General features: G+C 32.8%; 1 protein-coding gene across 2 annotated transcripts in view; it reads left to right on the forward strand.

Annotated features, from left to right (window-relative positions):
• Nucleotides 1–15,140, forward strand: part of LOC149792600 (uncharacterized) — a 75,852-nt gene that overhangs the window by 31,284 nt on the left and 29,428 nt on the right. For both annotated transcript variants that reach the window (XM_089971218.1, XM_089971217.1), the window contains exons 5-8: nt 4,744–4,847; nt 6,249–6,305; nt 7,553–7,720; nt 15,006–15,136. In XM_089971218.1, the coding sequence (XP_089827344.1) occupies nt 4,744–4,847; nt 6,249–6,305; nt 7,553–7,720; nt 15,006–15,136 (460 nt within the window). The remainder of the gene's footprint in view (nt 1–4,743; nt 4,848–6,248; nt 6,306–7,552; nt 7,721–15,005; nt 15,137–15,140) is intronic.

Below are 15,140 nucleotides of genomic sequence, written 5' to 3' on the forward strand. Positions count from 1 at the left end.
TAAATCAAGGATGTATATTTTCTTACATATATAGATGTCAGAATAAACCCTTTGTCAATACAATGATTGACACCGGCACTGACTAACCAGCCTGGAACATGCATAGCCACATGGAGCATGCATAGCCACATGGAGCATGCATAGCCGCATGGAGCATGCATAGCTGCATGGAGCATGCATAGCCACATGGAGCATGCATAGCCGCATGGAGCATGCATAGCCGCATGGAGCATGCAACTTTGCATAAACAGTTCCTGGTGACTTAAATGTTCATTGCTGTCTTGTACATACAAAAGTGTTAAGAGTTATGATAGAAAAATTCAGAAAATTGGCTTTAGCACTGATATAGGAACATAGGATTAAAACTTTAATATTCATAGATTCTCATCAATTGCATTTACTTAAACCCATTCTGTTTCCAGTGGGTTTATTTTGAGAAATGCTAAAAGACGACATTACATAGGAAGTTAGTCTTGTGCGAACTCAGACTGTCAAAGTATTTATTTCATGCATTAATTTTGGTGTAAATTGAAGTACTCCTTGTTTCTTCATGTCCAGTTGTAACAACTTTGTTGTCTTAGGAAGTATAGTCTGATGTTCCAACCAAGGACTTGGACTTATCTAGAGAGTGGGGTTTATATAGGAAAAATTTGATAAAACCCACTGGCCAACAGTGCAGGGCAACTAAATATTAGTCTCAGGCAACCAGGTTTCTCACTGTCGCAGCCTAGTTGGGCAGCTAGATTTTGACGGCTATGGTTTATAATGGATTACTATAATGAAAAGTCAGTTTGTAAGGGTCAACTTACAGGTCTGCTAGTTGTTATGCATGCTGTTGTTAAAGTTCACAAAAGATTTGATACTTGGCATAATAATCTCACTGTCACTCAACAGCTCATGACTGGCAGATGTTAAGCTCCTCACTATAAGACGCACGTTTACTTTCCGACACTAATTAGTACATTGCAAAACAAAAACTACACATGGAAGAGACACCAGAAACAGTTTTTACTCAAAATACAGTGGAACCCCGCTATAACGCGATAATTGGGGTCCACAAAATTGGATCACGTTAACATCAGGTGCGCGCTAAAGCGGGGTTTGACAGTATTTTACTTTTTTGAGAGAATAACTCATTGGCACATATACATGTATTTATGTCTACAGTATATGATGAATAGGGTATCAACACCGTTTACTAATGTGCTTCTCGTGGCATTCAGTTCATCTATAATGCATGTAATTCCATTGAAAAATTGCACACTGATTTACAATATTCAATATTTTTTCCCTGATCATTGTATCTGAATTAAACGTCTAATGTATGGCATGAACAGAGAGTATCAACACCGTCTACTTGCCATCTGATATCATAACGTCGGGGCTTGAAATTGATCCATAAAATATATAATTCCATTGCAAAAATTGCATACATATTTAAACTATTTAATAATTTTGTCACTGATCATTATGTGTCTGAATTCAATGGAAAAAATTAACAGCAAAATTAGGTTAAGAAAGATGAAGCACGTGTACGGTTCATTACATTCCAGGGTCTATGAATGGTGTATGTACAAATTTCATACTGCTAAAATTTTCTCATATGCGTTTCCATGTACATTTATCCATTGCAAATTTCCAATAAGTAACGCTTGTACACCTATTCGTTTGAACGACTACAACAAGAATAATTACAAATCAATACATGCTTTCAGCGTGCATATAACTTTTACTTCAGATTTTGTGACTATCGAAAGAAACATCTGAAAACTACTATACTAATCATGGCGCAAAGTGCAGAGAACGAATTGCGTTTGTGAGCTTGTTTTTCCATAATTGTAAAATATTTGTATAAAAAAATAGTTCATAAACAAACACCATACTCATGTAAAACCTGAGAACTAAGTGCAGTAGGCCTGCAATGGTCACAAGTCACTTTGAACAAAATGTAAAGCTGAACACATGTACAATTTCATACCCTTTCAATTTCCAGCTGATAAAGTGGACATTATTTACTGGTCAACTGATTGCATCTAATAACACCACCAAGCCCAGCAAACATATTGGCGGCTTTTGTTCTTTGATGATTATTAAATTGTGATAATCTTTTATCAACCACCGCATTTTCTGCTGCTTGTTTGTGTATGCACTTAAAGAAACACATGTTGGCTATTGTTGGAGCAACGATGGTATACAGAATTAATTGAAGACAATCACAAAGATGACTTACTGGCTTTACTCATCGATCAGTTACAAGTAACAGTTCCGATAATGTTTATTTTGGCATAACACTTCAAGAACCTGGTGAAATTATTAAATTTCAGAAGCCAATCCACGATCATATTATATTCGAATTCTTACTCAAACTCTTCCCCAAAATGATAATAAATGTTTTACACACTATTTCTCTTACTTTTAAAAAGTATTTTTCCGGGTACGAGAAAAATACATGTACATGTATTTAAAATTTCAGGAACCATGCCACGATTGTATTATACTCGAATTCATACATGATCTCTTCCCCAAAATGATAATATTTTTTTTTTGCGCAAAGTGCATAGAACGAATTGAATTTGTGAACTTGCATTACCAAAAATTTATAAAAAAACAATAGGAAATTAATAACGAGTTCTTAAGCAAACCCCATTCACATGTAAAACCCGAGAACTAAGTGCAGTAGGCCTGCAATGGTCACAAGTCACTATTATAAAAAAAAATTTTTAAAGCTGAACGCATGTACAATTTCATACCATTTCAATTTCCAGCTAATAAAGCAGAAATTGTTTACTGATAACATGTCCGATAATGTTTATTTTGGCATAACACTTCAAGAACCTGGTGATATTGTCAAATTTTAGAAGCTACGCCACGATCGTATTATATTAAAATTCATACGCGAACTCTTCCCCAAAATGATAATAAACGTTTTACACACTATTTCTCATACTTAAAAATAATATTTTTTCCCAGTACGAGAAATATGCACATACATGTATTTAAAATTTCAGGAACCATGCCATGATCATATTAAATTCGACTTCATACGTGATCTCATCCCCATAATGATAATAAATTTGTTATTCACTATCTCATGTACTTTGAACAAAAAATATTTTTTCATGTGCGAATGAATATATGAAATTTTGGGAGCCACGCCACGACCGCGTTATATCCGAATTCGCGTTATAGCGGAGCGCGTTATAGCAGGGTTGCACTGTAATCATGTTCTTTTTTTTTTGGTACCATTCTTGAACTGTCACATGTTGTGATTGCAGCAGTTTTTCCAATGCATCAACATCATTGGAGAACCTTTACGTTAGTGCTTTGTCATCGATGTTTTAAAATCAATTACTCTTTCGTAATTGTATGCAGATAAACTTTAATGATACGTACTTAGTATTTTCTAATCGTGATTGCATCTTGTATGTGAAAGTATGAGGGATAAATAATTCATCTACAAAAATAGATTTGTTGATTTGCATGGTACATTGATACACAGTTTGAAAAAAATACCATAAAGTTAAATGTATCAAATAAAAAATAAAACTTTTAGTAAATGAAAAGAACAAGAAGAAATTCATTTAGCAGAAATGTAATGTTCAGATCAGTTAAAATCATAAAACATTTTAAGCTAAAAGTAATTCTAAACTTGTAAATAATACTTTCCCTATACAACATTCAGAGAAAAATCTAACACTGTGACTTAAGAAATGTTACAAATACAGGACATATGATTATTTATCGACAGTTATATCTTTTTGGAACCATGCAGTTGGTTCTTTCAGTATTGATGTTAGGGTTTCTTTGTGTTCAAAACATATTGGGAAACAGACATGCCAAATGTATTAAAATCGTGATGTTTATTAAATCATATATAGTTTATATAATTTATTGACAAATGAAGTTAAATATAGTTTATATAATTTATTGACAAATGAAGTTAACTAACTGCCAAAGGTCAAGACCACTGACATGTACGTATTTACTTAAACTCACAAAAAAAGAGCATCATTTTGAACATCTCACAAGTTACGTTCATCCCTTTGATGCTGTTTAAGGGAACATTACCTGAATCATCCCTCGGATCCTATTTAAGGGAATATTACCTAATTAAATCATCCCTTAGATCCTGTTTAATTGAATATTACCTAATTAAATCATCCCTTAGATCCTGTTTAAGGGAATATTACCTGAATCATCCCTTGGATCCTATTTAAGGAAATATTACCTTAATCATCCCTTGGATCCTATTTAAGGGAATAATACCTGAATCATTCCTTGGATCCTATTTAAGGGAATATTACCTGAATCATCCCTTGGATCCTATTTAAGGGAATATTACCATAATCATCCCTTGGATCCTATTTAAGGGAACATTACCTGAATCATCCCTTTGATCCAGATCCTGTTTAAGGTATCATTCCTTGAATAATTCCCTTAATCCTATCTAAGGTAGCATTCCTTAAATCATTCCAATGATCCTGTTTAAGATAGCATTACCTACATTGCCCAAGATATCATTGTTCTCAATACTTTGATTTTCTAAAGACGCAAATTTATTGAACTTGTGTCCTTGAAAATTAGTTAGTCTAATTGCTGGTGACTTTAGTCTTGAACAGTTTTTATAAGCACGTTAAGTATAGTAATTACATTATTGTTATTAGTGCAAACATAATTTTCACCATTTTTTAAAATTGAATTAAGTGATGTTGATATAATGTTATGATTTTTATCTGTTTACAGTCTGTAATATTTCTATACAATGAATTCACAAGAGAACAAAACGCATACAATCCCATCCGTGGGAAAAGGCCACTACCCATACCAGAAGAACCAGAGAGACTTTAGTAAGTTTAATTGTTGGTGCCCACAGTGGTAGGTAAGGCTTTGTACTGATAATCCTTGCTGAGAAATCTTATAAATTTGATGAAGAGACAAAAAAATATTTCCAGAGTCTTATTGCTGGGAGGGGTTGTAACTTACTAGATTTTTTTTTTTACTTCTCTAAATGGTGTATTTGGTTGATATTTTAAGGCAGATTTCAAGGTATAAATGGGTTGGGTTTGGATGGCTTTTAGCACACTTACCACCATGTTTGCCTCTTGGAGAATTGTCGATTTTGGTTCTTGAGGTAATACTTGCTTACTAATCCAACTGAATCAAGAAAATAAGAAAGTATTTCAGGCTCTTTGAGATGTCAAAAATTTTATTTTGAAAAACCCCGTTACCTATAGAGTAAGTATATTCTACTATATTAAACGAAGTGCATAATTGTTGTATGCCAGCCATATGGTGGAGGATGTTTTATTATGATGTTGTCTGTCCATCTTTCGCATCTCTTGTTACTGGTTTTGTTTCCACACAATAACTCCAGGAACAATCATACTATTCAGTAATCTCCAGGATCAATCATACTATTCAGTAATCTCCATGTCAATCATACTATTCAGTAATCACCAGGTCAATCATACTATTCAGTAATCTCCATGTCAATCATACTATTCAGTAATCACCATGTCAGTCATACTATTGAGTAATCTTCAGGGTCAGTCATACTATTCAGTAATCTCCAGGGTCAATCATACTATTCAGTAATATCCAGGGTCAATCATACTATTCAGTAATCACCAGGGTCAATCATACTATTCAGTAATCTTCAGGGTCAGTCATACTATCCAGTAATCTCCAGGGTCAATCATACTATTCAGTAATCTCCAGGGTCAATCATACTATTCAGTAATCTCCAGGGTCAATCATACTATTCAGTAATCTTCAGGGTCAATCATACTATTCAGTAATCACCAGGTCAATCATACTATTTAGTAATCTCCATGTCAATCATACTATTCAGTAATCTTCAGGGTCAGTCATACTATTCAGTAATCTCCAGGGTCAATCATACTATTCAGTAATCTCCAGGGTCAATCATACTATTCAGTAATCACCAGGTCAATCATACTATTCAGTAATCTCCATGGTCAATCATACTATTTGAGTATTATCATAAAAAACTATTAAGCACTGGATGGGCATATAATGTTTCATTTTATGTGCTTTTGTGTTTCTTCTTTACTTGCCCAAACCATGTCACTGAAGTTTTATATGACCTTCATTATAAATTATAATGCATTTTGCAGTTAGGATACATGTAACGCAGTAATTATTCAGACTTATGTAAATGTTAGTAAACTAATTAAAAGACTTTTTAATTTTTTTAATTTTTATTTTTTGTTAAAATTTTATTTTAGTGTCGACAGACTTGCAAAGGACACAGCCAGTACCTGTGACTTCTGTCAGTATGAAAAGTAGGTACATGTTATGACTGCATTAATTTACACATATTAAGTTCAGACTAATTATATATCTTTATATGTACATTTATAATAGATATATAAAATAATAAATCAAATCTTAGTCATTCATTTTGAAGATTTTATTTTAAAAGTGTTATCACTGATTGTACATTCAAGAAACAAGAACATTAAAATTTTATTTTTATTGTTCTGTCAGTAAGTTATTAATGCTGTGATTTCATTGCATGTTGTAGCAAAATTTGTGCTCATACTTCATCAGCCTCTTAGTGCCAGATTAGAACTTTAAAGTTCACTGCAAACTTTGGATATTGCTTCTCCATAGTAGACCCTCTCTTTGAAACTGTAAGTTGTTCATGCACCAGGTATACCTGGGTGGGATATACCATTGCTTAATGTTAGATGCTTTTACTATGCCAGTTATAAACTAATGAAAACTGTTTGATTTTATTCTACCCTCTTTACTTGATTTGATTAAAAAGGATTTACTAATATGAAAATATAAAGCAGATACATTTTTAGTTGATTGTAACAATGCAGCAAATGCTTCAACTAGTAAAGGATCCAAGCCCAGTCAGAACTTAATTGAGTTTACACACAGCACTGATTTGCATCACTTTTGATGGTCAGTTAATACTTTTCATATTTGAATGAAAGATGGTATATTATATTTATTATGATTACATTGAAACCAGATTAAAAGATTAAAAAAAACCTCAAATTTCACTTGACAGGACTTATTTCATTGGTATTTATTTCTTAAGTGTTGCCACCAGTAGGCATCACTGACAAATTTTATTATCTGATTTTTCTCATTTAATCCCATTTTTTTTTATATGTCTGACTAATATCTTAGATAAACTCACTTTATTGCTTATACATTTTATCAAATTACCATTTGGTTATATCTTGACATAACCAAAGACCGATTCAGTGATCCATGATATCAAGTTTAAGATCAAAGGCCATGATAGAATTTTGTTCTTACTTGTGTCATGTGAACATGTTAACTCAGGCTTAAGAAAATGTTGCATTACCAAATTTTTATGTTGGAGTTTCTGAAAAGTATTAGAGATATTTTCCATTCTCTGCAGTTAAAATGAAGAAATGGACTTATCTTGACATTCTGGAATTTTTTTGAGGCAGTGAACACCTGTCCCTTCAAAGGACTCGGTTGTGATGTGTCATCAAGATTCAAAGAAATGTCAGCTTGGTGATAAAGCTTACATTTTATGTTTCAGATTTACAGCTGAAGAGTCTTTTGGGCGCATCATTTCAAATTACTCGGCAACTGCAGCAAACACTTTTAAACTCGACACCTGGCACTCTCTAATTCTAACAAGGACACATCATCCCCTTAACTGGACAATGGTACAATTTGTTGACCTTTACAACACTGCACAAAAATGGTAAGGTTTCTATGAGGATACAAAATGATACAAAAAAATACAAATCCTTGCTATTCTTTATTATTGTTAAGACTGGTCCATGATCATAAACACACAAAGCAGTTCATTTACAAATTCTATCAATGAGGTATAAATAATATCAACTGTTAATACGTTCGTCATCAGTAAAAGAAAAGTAAATGGAAATATAGTATTATATAAACAGAGATTATCATAAATCTTTATGACATTATTAGTATTGGCTACAATAATATATATTTTGAGTGTATAAATGAAGAAGTTGTAACATGGCAAGAACTCAAATATGGGATAGAGTAAGGAAGAAAACGTACCTTAAAAAAAGAAAGAAAGATTGAAATGAAATATTATTTCTGTTTATGTATGCATTGTATGCCAGCTCTTTTAGGGATTTCTGTATTTGAAAATTTGAAAAATTATATTAATTTGAACATTCTCGGATATATCCAGAATCTACTAAATGTATATTCTTACCGTAAATGTATATACCATGGACAGACAAACCTAAAAGTAGATATTACGTCTCATCCATTGTTTTTGTCTAAAATTAACATTTATTCCTGGAAAAAAATATTTTTGCTCAGAATAATGGTCATATTTGATGTAATTATGCTGTAGTACTTAGTCATATTCATCTGATTGGAGTGATTTTATTTGCATATGACTTTGGTAAATAAGCAAAAATCAAATCCAAATCTTTGTTGAATGACTAATCAGTGTAGCAACTGCAGTTCCCATTTGGTTAGATATCATATAGACAGATTTAAATACAGAACAAGGGGCCCCGAGTGGCTGAGTCGTCTAAAGTGCTGTCCATTACAGATCACTGCCATCTCACCTCTGTCTGTGTGAGTTCGAGTCTTGGATTCAGCCAATGTGGGTATGTGAGAAAGCTTGCCAGTAACTTCTCGTGGGTCTGTGGTTCTTTCCAGGGTTTTCCCAGGTTCTTCCTCCACCATTAATACTGGCCGCCATGTATAGCCTATCGTGTGCTGAAAAATGGCATTAAACCCTACTACAGCAACAACAACAACAAAGACAGAACAAAATATAGATAGACAAACAGAAGAGCAAAACTGTGGAAATAAATATGGGTCAAGTAGAGCTATGATGATTTTTTTTTGCTATTCTTCCAAATCATTTAGATAACATGTACTTAATGCAGTGATGTGTATATTTTATAGCACTGTATATTGAATGAAGCATCTCATTTTCTGGAATTTTTTAAAGTCCTACATTATTGGAACCATGGGCAATTTATTTATCATATAATATTTATGAATAATACATGTTATTCTTAATATTTTAAAATCTGATATATTTAGAATAAAAGTTTTAAAAAATCTTAAGGTGCAAAAGCTGGTGATATCCAAGTTCTTTAGTCTTAGGTAAAAACCTGAATGCAGAATGACAGTTTTGTTTTATTGTATATTAAATATTTTGGTAATACTTGTATTGAATGCATGTGGGGGTTGGAGATGCAGATTCAGTGCGGAATAACAATAGCCTAATGATATTAATGTTAATAGAGTATTTAGTTTTTTTGTGCAAATCAGGGTGGGGATGGGTGGAAGGATGTATGTAAGTTGAATGACCGTAGCCTTATGATAGTATCATTAATTGTATATTGCATGTCTTGGAAATGAATGTATTAAATGTATGCAAGGGGGAGGGGAGGATGGTTGTGAGCATTCGGGGAGTTAAGATTGGGGGTTAAATGAGCATCTCAATATTGTCTTGACATCACACACAAAAATAGAATATCATGAACTAGTGATTTAATTATCAGTTAAATGCCTGATATAAATACAATGTATTAAATTATCAATTTTCTTTGTGAGGGAGAGGGAGGAGAGAAAAGTGATGTGCTTATAACAGCTGCAGATATACATATTGGTACCAATATTTTTGCGATACATGCATTTTTTCACACAAATATACTAGATGAACTATACCATATATTGTATAAGGAAGTTTTCTATGCCACATCAGCTAAAAAAAGAAATGCTTGATCAAATTGGTAAAATGTTTCTTCACATGTGCATCTGTCTGAAGAAGGAGACATGTTTTCTTTTTTTTTAATTGAATTTTAGTTGTCAGGATTTTACATGTTCCCCTACATCACCACCTGACCAGGTGTATGGAGCATTACCTTAAGATTATTTTCCATTCTGATCTTAATGTATAATGCTCCTGTAGACACAATACATACACATGCACACACACAGACACGTACACTCACAAATATTGTGCACAAAGAACCACTCATTTACAAATCTCAGAGTGTTTTGAATTGCTTGTTTATTTGTTTGTTTGATGTGAAAGTAAAGAAAAGTTAAGAATCATGTACCAAAGTTGACAGACGAGTCAACTTTATCGTAAATTCATCACTTCAGTTATTCACTTTGGCCACATATTTATCCCTCCTTTTGTATGATAAAACTCAATTTTTATGATAGGTGAGATTTGGGATTTGGATGTAAAATGCGATCTGTATATAACATTTGCAAGCAAAACTAGGAGGGTAATAAGATAATCAAAATTATTATTTCCTATAAAGATGCCTTTTTGTGTAATTTTAACATTTGGTCGGTAAATTTTGATCCATTCCATAAATAATTTCCAAAAATATTCAATAATTTATCATTCATAGAATAAGAGCTCAATTTGTTATATTCCCTCCTTACAAAAGGTGCATTTATCATTATCACTTAATCTTTTTTCAAGGACTGGTTTGTGGCAATAATTCTGTGTAAAAATTTAAACTTAAAACTAATCAGTTTTGTGTCTTTTATACAAAGGTTGGCCAAAACAAAAAGAGTTGGTCCATTCATTTACACCAATTCTACACCCTAGCTGCCTGGACCAATGTTTCATGTGTATCATTTGGCTTTTGTATCTTGTTCCTTATCAGATCTTCATAGATTCTTTGCTCTTACACTAAGGAACAAAGTTTTGTCGAGTATTACATGGAAACTATTTCTATTTTCAAAAAACTTTTACATTTTTTCCCCACTTTATTGATATCTTTTAGATAAGAGCAAAGTACCGTATAAAATTATTTGTTTGTTGTTTGTTTGATTTCCTCAGAACTTAATAGAGATCCTTTTGCATCAGAAATATGTTTAACAAGTACAACATCATTTGTTCTTCACCTTGTGCATGATTTAAAATTATCTATAGTTACTAAATTAAGAATATCTTGAGACAAGTATTCCTGAACAGTCGATGGTTCATTTTTCCATTAAGATAAAGGATAAATAACATCACACGAAAAGATATTTTTAATAGATTTAAAGATTTCATTCCATTTTGTTTTTCCTAATTTAAATATCAATATACCTGCAAATTTTCCAAATATTTGTTCAGAAATCAGTTTTTGCCAAAAACCATTTTCATTTAATAAAAGGTGCCTAATCCAGGGAAGTTTTTTATAACACAAGTGACTGCAAGTGAATCATATTTAATCCCTCTTCTTTAAAGGAAGCAAGAAAAGTCTCTTTTTGCCCTCTCGGTTTTGCCAACCCAAATGAACTTGAAAAATAATGTATTCAGTTTTTTATCTGTATGGGGTGGAGGGTTTGGTAGAGCTGGAAGAAGATGAAAATTGTTTGGTAAAGTCAAGGATTTTATCAAGTTAGTAATTGTTCCAATAAGGGATACATTTTTTTTGTCCACCAGCCAAGCAATTTCTTTGCTTCCTTCAACTTCATCAAATAATTAAATCCTACTATATCCTCCAAATTCAGGGAAATCTACTCCCAGTTATCTAAAATTGGACATTGACCAGTTAATCTCAATTTCTGGCATATTGTTTTCATTAAAATTGTTTTTATTTCCAATCCAGCTATGAAGAAGATATGTTGACATTGAAGTCCAGCTGTTGATAGATGATGTTCATAGCTACATGTATATTTACACAGATAGCGTTATTTAAATTAAAAAAACTCAGTTCACAACATGGTGAGAGAGTAGATTGTGAGCTGTTGCTAAAAACTGTACTGCAAGACACAGAGTTACATCTAAAATTAAGTGACGTTATTTTAAATTAATTGGAATTGATCCACATGATTAAAAGAGACAAAGAGAGAACTAAAGATGCAATTAAAGTGAAGAGAATCCTAGACTTGAACCCACGCAGACAGGTGAGATGGCAGTGATCCGTAACGAAGCGCGCTTTAGACCACTCGGCCACTCGGGGCCACCATATGCAGAATTGCTGAAGATAGATGACTACATGACTGCTTATTTTTATGAAGCTGCATAAAAGACACTTAAAACAATCCAGGATATTGACCCAGAAGTTTTATTTTGCAGAATCAAAAGTGTACATTTTTTATGCATGTCTGGTTTGATTTTGAGTCATATGACACCGCAACACATAAATTCTAAACTAAATCAGACAGTGGTCTTACCCTTTTCTCTTCCTTTTGTAATCATTTACAGTTTCATGTACTGAGGCAATGGAAGATGGTTGACAGGTTTGCCTAACATAGTATGTCCTTGTAGAAAGATTTTTATACATTTCTTGGCATAAGAAATATGAACAAATTCAAGTTTTAATATTGATAGTGACCCACAGTACAATAATATATGTAGCAGTACATCTTTTCTCTAAATAATTAAACTAAATAAACCAGATCTAGGCTTAACATAAGAGAGAGATTTGGGTTCTGAGATCTGGTAGTGTCAAATATATAATTTATGACAATAATGAAAATCAAGCAAGCACACAATATTTGATGGCACACAGTGTTTGACCATTGTTAAAAAATAAAATCTGATTGCAACTTAATTATCAGAGAGAAAGACAGATTAATCTAGTAATCAAGACAATTGACAATCTAACAACATCAGTATTTATTTCAGCAATAAATTTTATTCAGTTTAATTGCAGACAATTAACAATTTCTGTTGTTATTTGATGAATAATTGGTGCTGTTAAACAAATAGCTCCTGGTTAGATGGCTGCATGTAATATAAATGACACCTTTCCCAAAATGAAACTGGCATCCTTGTTTGATGTGAATTTTTGTCAGTATTTTATAACTGTCAACAATGGCAACTGCTTTGATTTCTGTGGAACATTTGCTGAAGTCACGTTTGTGTGTGACAGACTATTTAGTTTTATAAGGAAGATTGAGATTCTACTTGAAAAGTTTGAAAACAGTTATCTTCTGATTTTGGGAAAGCTGAAAGGTGTGCCTTTTGTTAAGTCATTGTGCAAGGTTGATCATATTACTTTATAAATAAAGTAAAAATGTAACATTCCTAGAAGTGTCGGTGTGAAATTCTTGGGATACATAGTTTACACTGAATTTGGAATGAAGGTATGATATAGCAATGACTGCAAATAGAAGTAGGGATAGAAGTCAATTCTGAACACATATGTATTGAATATACAAGATTCACTTGAAAATTTTCTTCTAAATATGTAATCAACAGAAAGATGACTGATTCTTCAAGTGGTATCCAATTATCAATTATTCTGACATCGCTGTTTTTCTCTGTTTAATCATCATTTGTTCCCTATTCAAGTGTCAATCAGTGGAGTTGCACAAGGCATGCCTGCTAAATTGTGCTAGTTATTTTTAGGTATTTATCCATCTACTGCATAGTGTTAATGTGGAGTGAGCATGGCTGTGATTATCTGCCCCAACACAACATGCAGAGAAATGAAAACTTTTTTACTCTATGTATATAAATAAATAACTAGATACAACACATATGTATTAGAGAGATGGAAAGATGAACTTGTTGGTGATATTTGATATATAACAGAAAGACTAGACATCCAACTTTAAACTGCCACAGGAAAATAAACTTTACTACCTTCTGAATTCACCCCACTCTAAAGATGACCAATTCTTTTCAGCCTGTATACCATGTAGACAGGTTGCACCAGTTTTATGCTTTTGCTCAGTACCATTGACATGACCCTGTAAGACTTCCCAAAATCCTTTGAATATTTTCATGATTCCAACCCATCCACCCAGAAAGTATATTATAGTAAGGTTTTTACTACATTTGATAGACATTATTTTTGACTGTTTATCAATATTTATATGATTTATTTTAGTCATTTTTGACTTCATTTATTCTTAGTAGGTTTAAGCCCCTCTGCATGTGTCAACTGACCAACCAACGGTCATACATACCAGTCAACACTTGAACTGACCATCTTGCCAGTTCTCCATCATATTCTCTTGCTGCCAATACCAACAAAAACATATATACAGAAAGGGTATTGTGGAATTTACTTGGTTAATGTGATCAGATAAGCATTATCGGAGAAACATAATTTACTAACAAAATTTGCTTTCTCTACTCAATTTGACTAAATTAATGCTTGCTTAACCCACTTTAATAGTTGTTGTTGGGTTTAACAACATTTTTCAGCACACGATAGGCTATACATGGTGGCCAGTATTAATGGTAGAGGAAGAACCCCGGAAAACCCCAGAAAGAACCACTGACCCACGAGACTTCAACTAAGCAGAGGAAAGCTTGCTCGCCTACTCATTATGATTGTAGCAGTAGCAAGGCTTGCAAAATCCTTTATGGGTGGCTACAAAAGCTTCAATCACTCTTTAGTAGTACAAAGAAATTATACTGACATTACTCTTGGATCAGTATCATGGTAGAGATGTCCATAAATGTCAGGCATATTTAGTAAATATAAATGCCCTGTGGAAACATGTAAAGAATTTAAATATGTGAATTTATGTTACAGAGTTTCAAATCCTGTTTGAATTTGTAGGAAGATTAAACCTTGGCCCAAACTTTATTTTTAAGTGTAGGATTATTCCCCACCCCACCCCCTTTTTTTTTAAAAATAAAAATGTCATGCTTTTACATCCAGCATCATATTTGAAAGTGTCACTGATTTTATAAACATAAATCACTAATGATGAGCTTCTGTTTGAAATGTTTTCTGTTTTACTAAGATTAAATCTGACTTGGATTGCACCGGCATAATTTCAGTTCCTCACTTTAACTTAGTCTGGAATTCTGTAATCTAATTGGCTGAAGTTTAAGTTTCAATTACAGTTGATGAACTAGATGTTTAAAATCTTTAATTAACTTTCAGACTTATGTTTTATAATATCATGCCTGGTGTTCGAACATTTTATAAAAAAATCAGTGTCTGTAGCCCCTTCAAAATACATGTGCTCCAATCCTAAACATCAGACCCCTTTACTTGACTAAATAATGTTAGTAGACACATAAAAATTGTATGATAATCTTAGTTTGTCTCTTTCCACAGGTTTTCCAGGGCCCACATAGAAAATGCAGAATACAAATTTCCATCTCTGATCTGGGACCTTTTACCTCATGCAGGTGCCAGCCAGATCCACCCCCATCTTCATGTCTTCCTGGACAGAGTCAGGTATCAAGGTAG

The sequence above is a fragment of the Sinohyriopsis cumingii genome, chromosome 9, assembly GCF_028554795.1.
Source record: "Sinohyriopsis cumingii isolate HCF-2022 chromosome 9, ASM2855479v2, whole genome shotgun sequence".
Lineage (NCBI taxonomy): Eukaryota > Metazoa > Mollusca > Bivalvia > Unionida > Unionidae > Sinohyriopsis > Sinohyriopsis cumingii.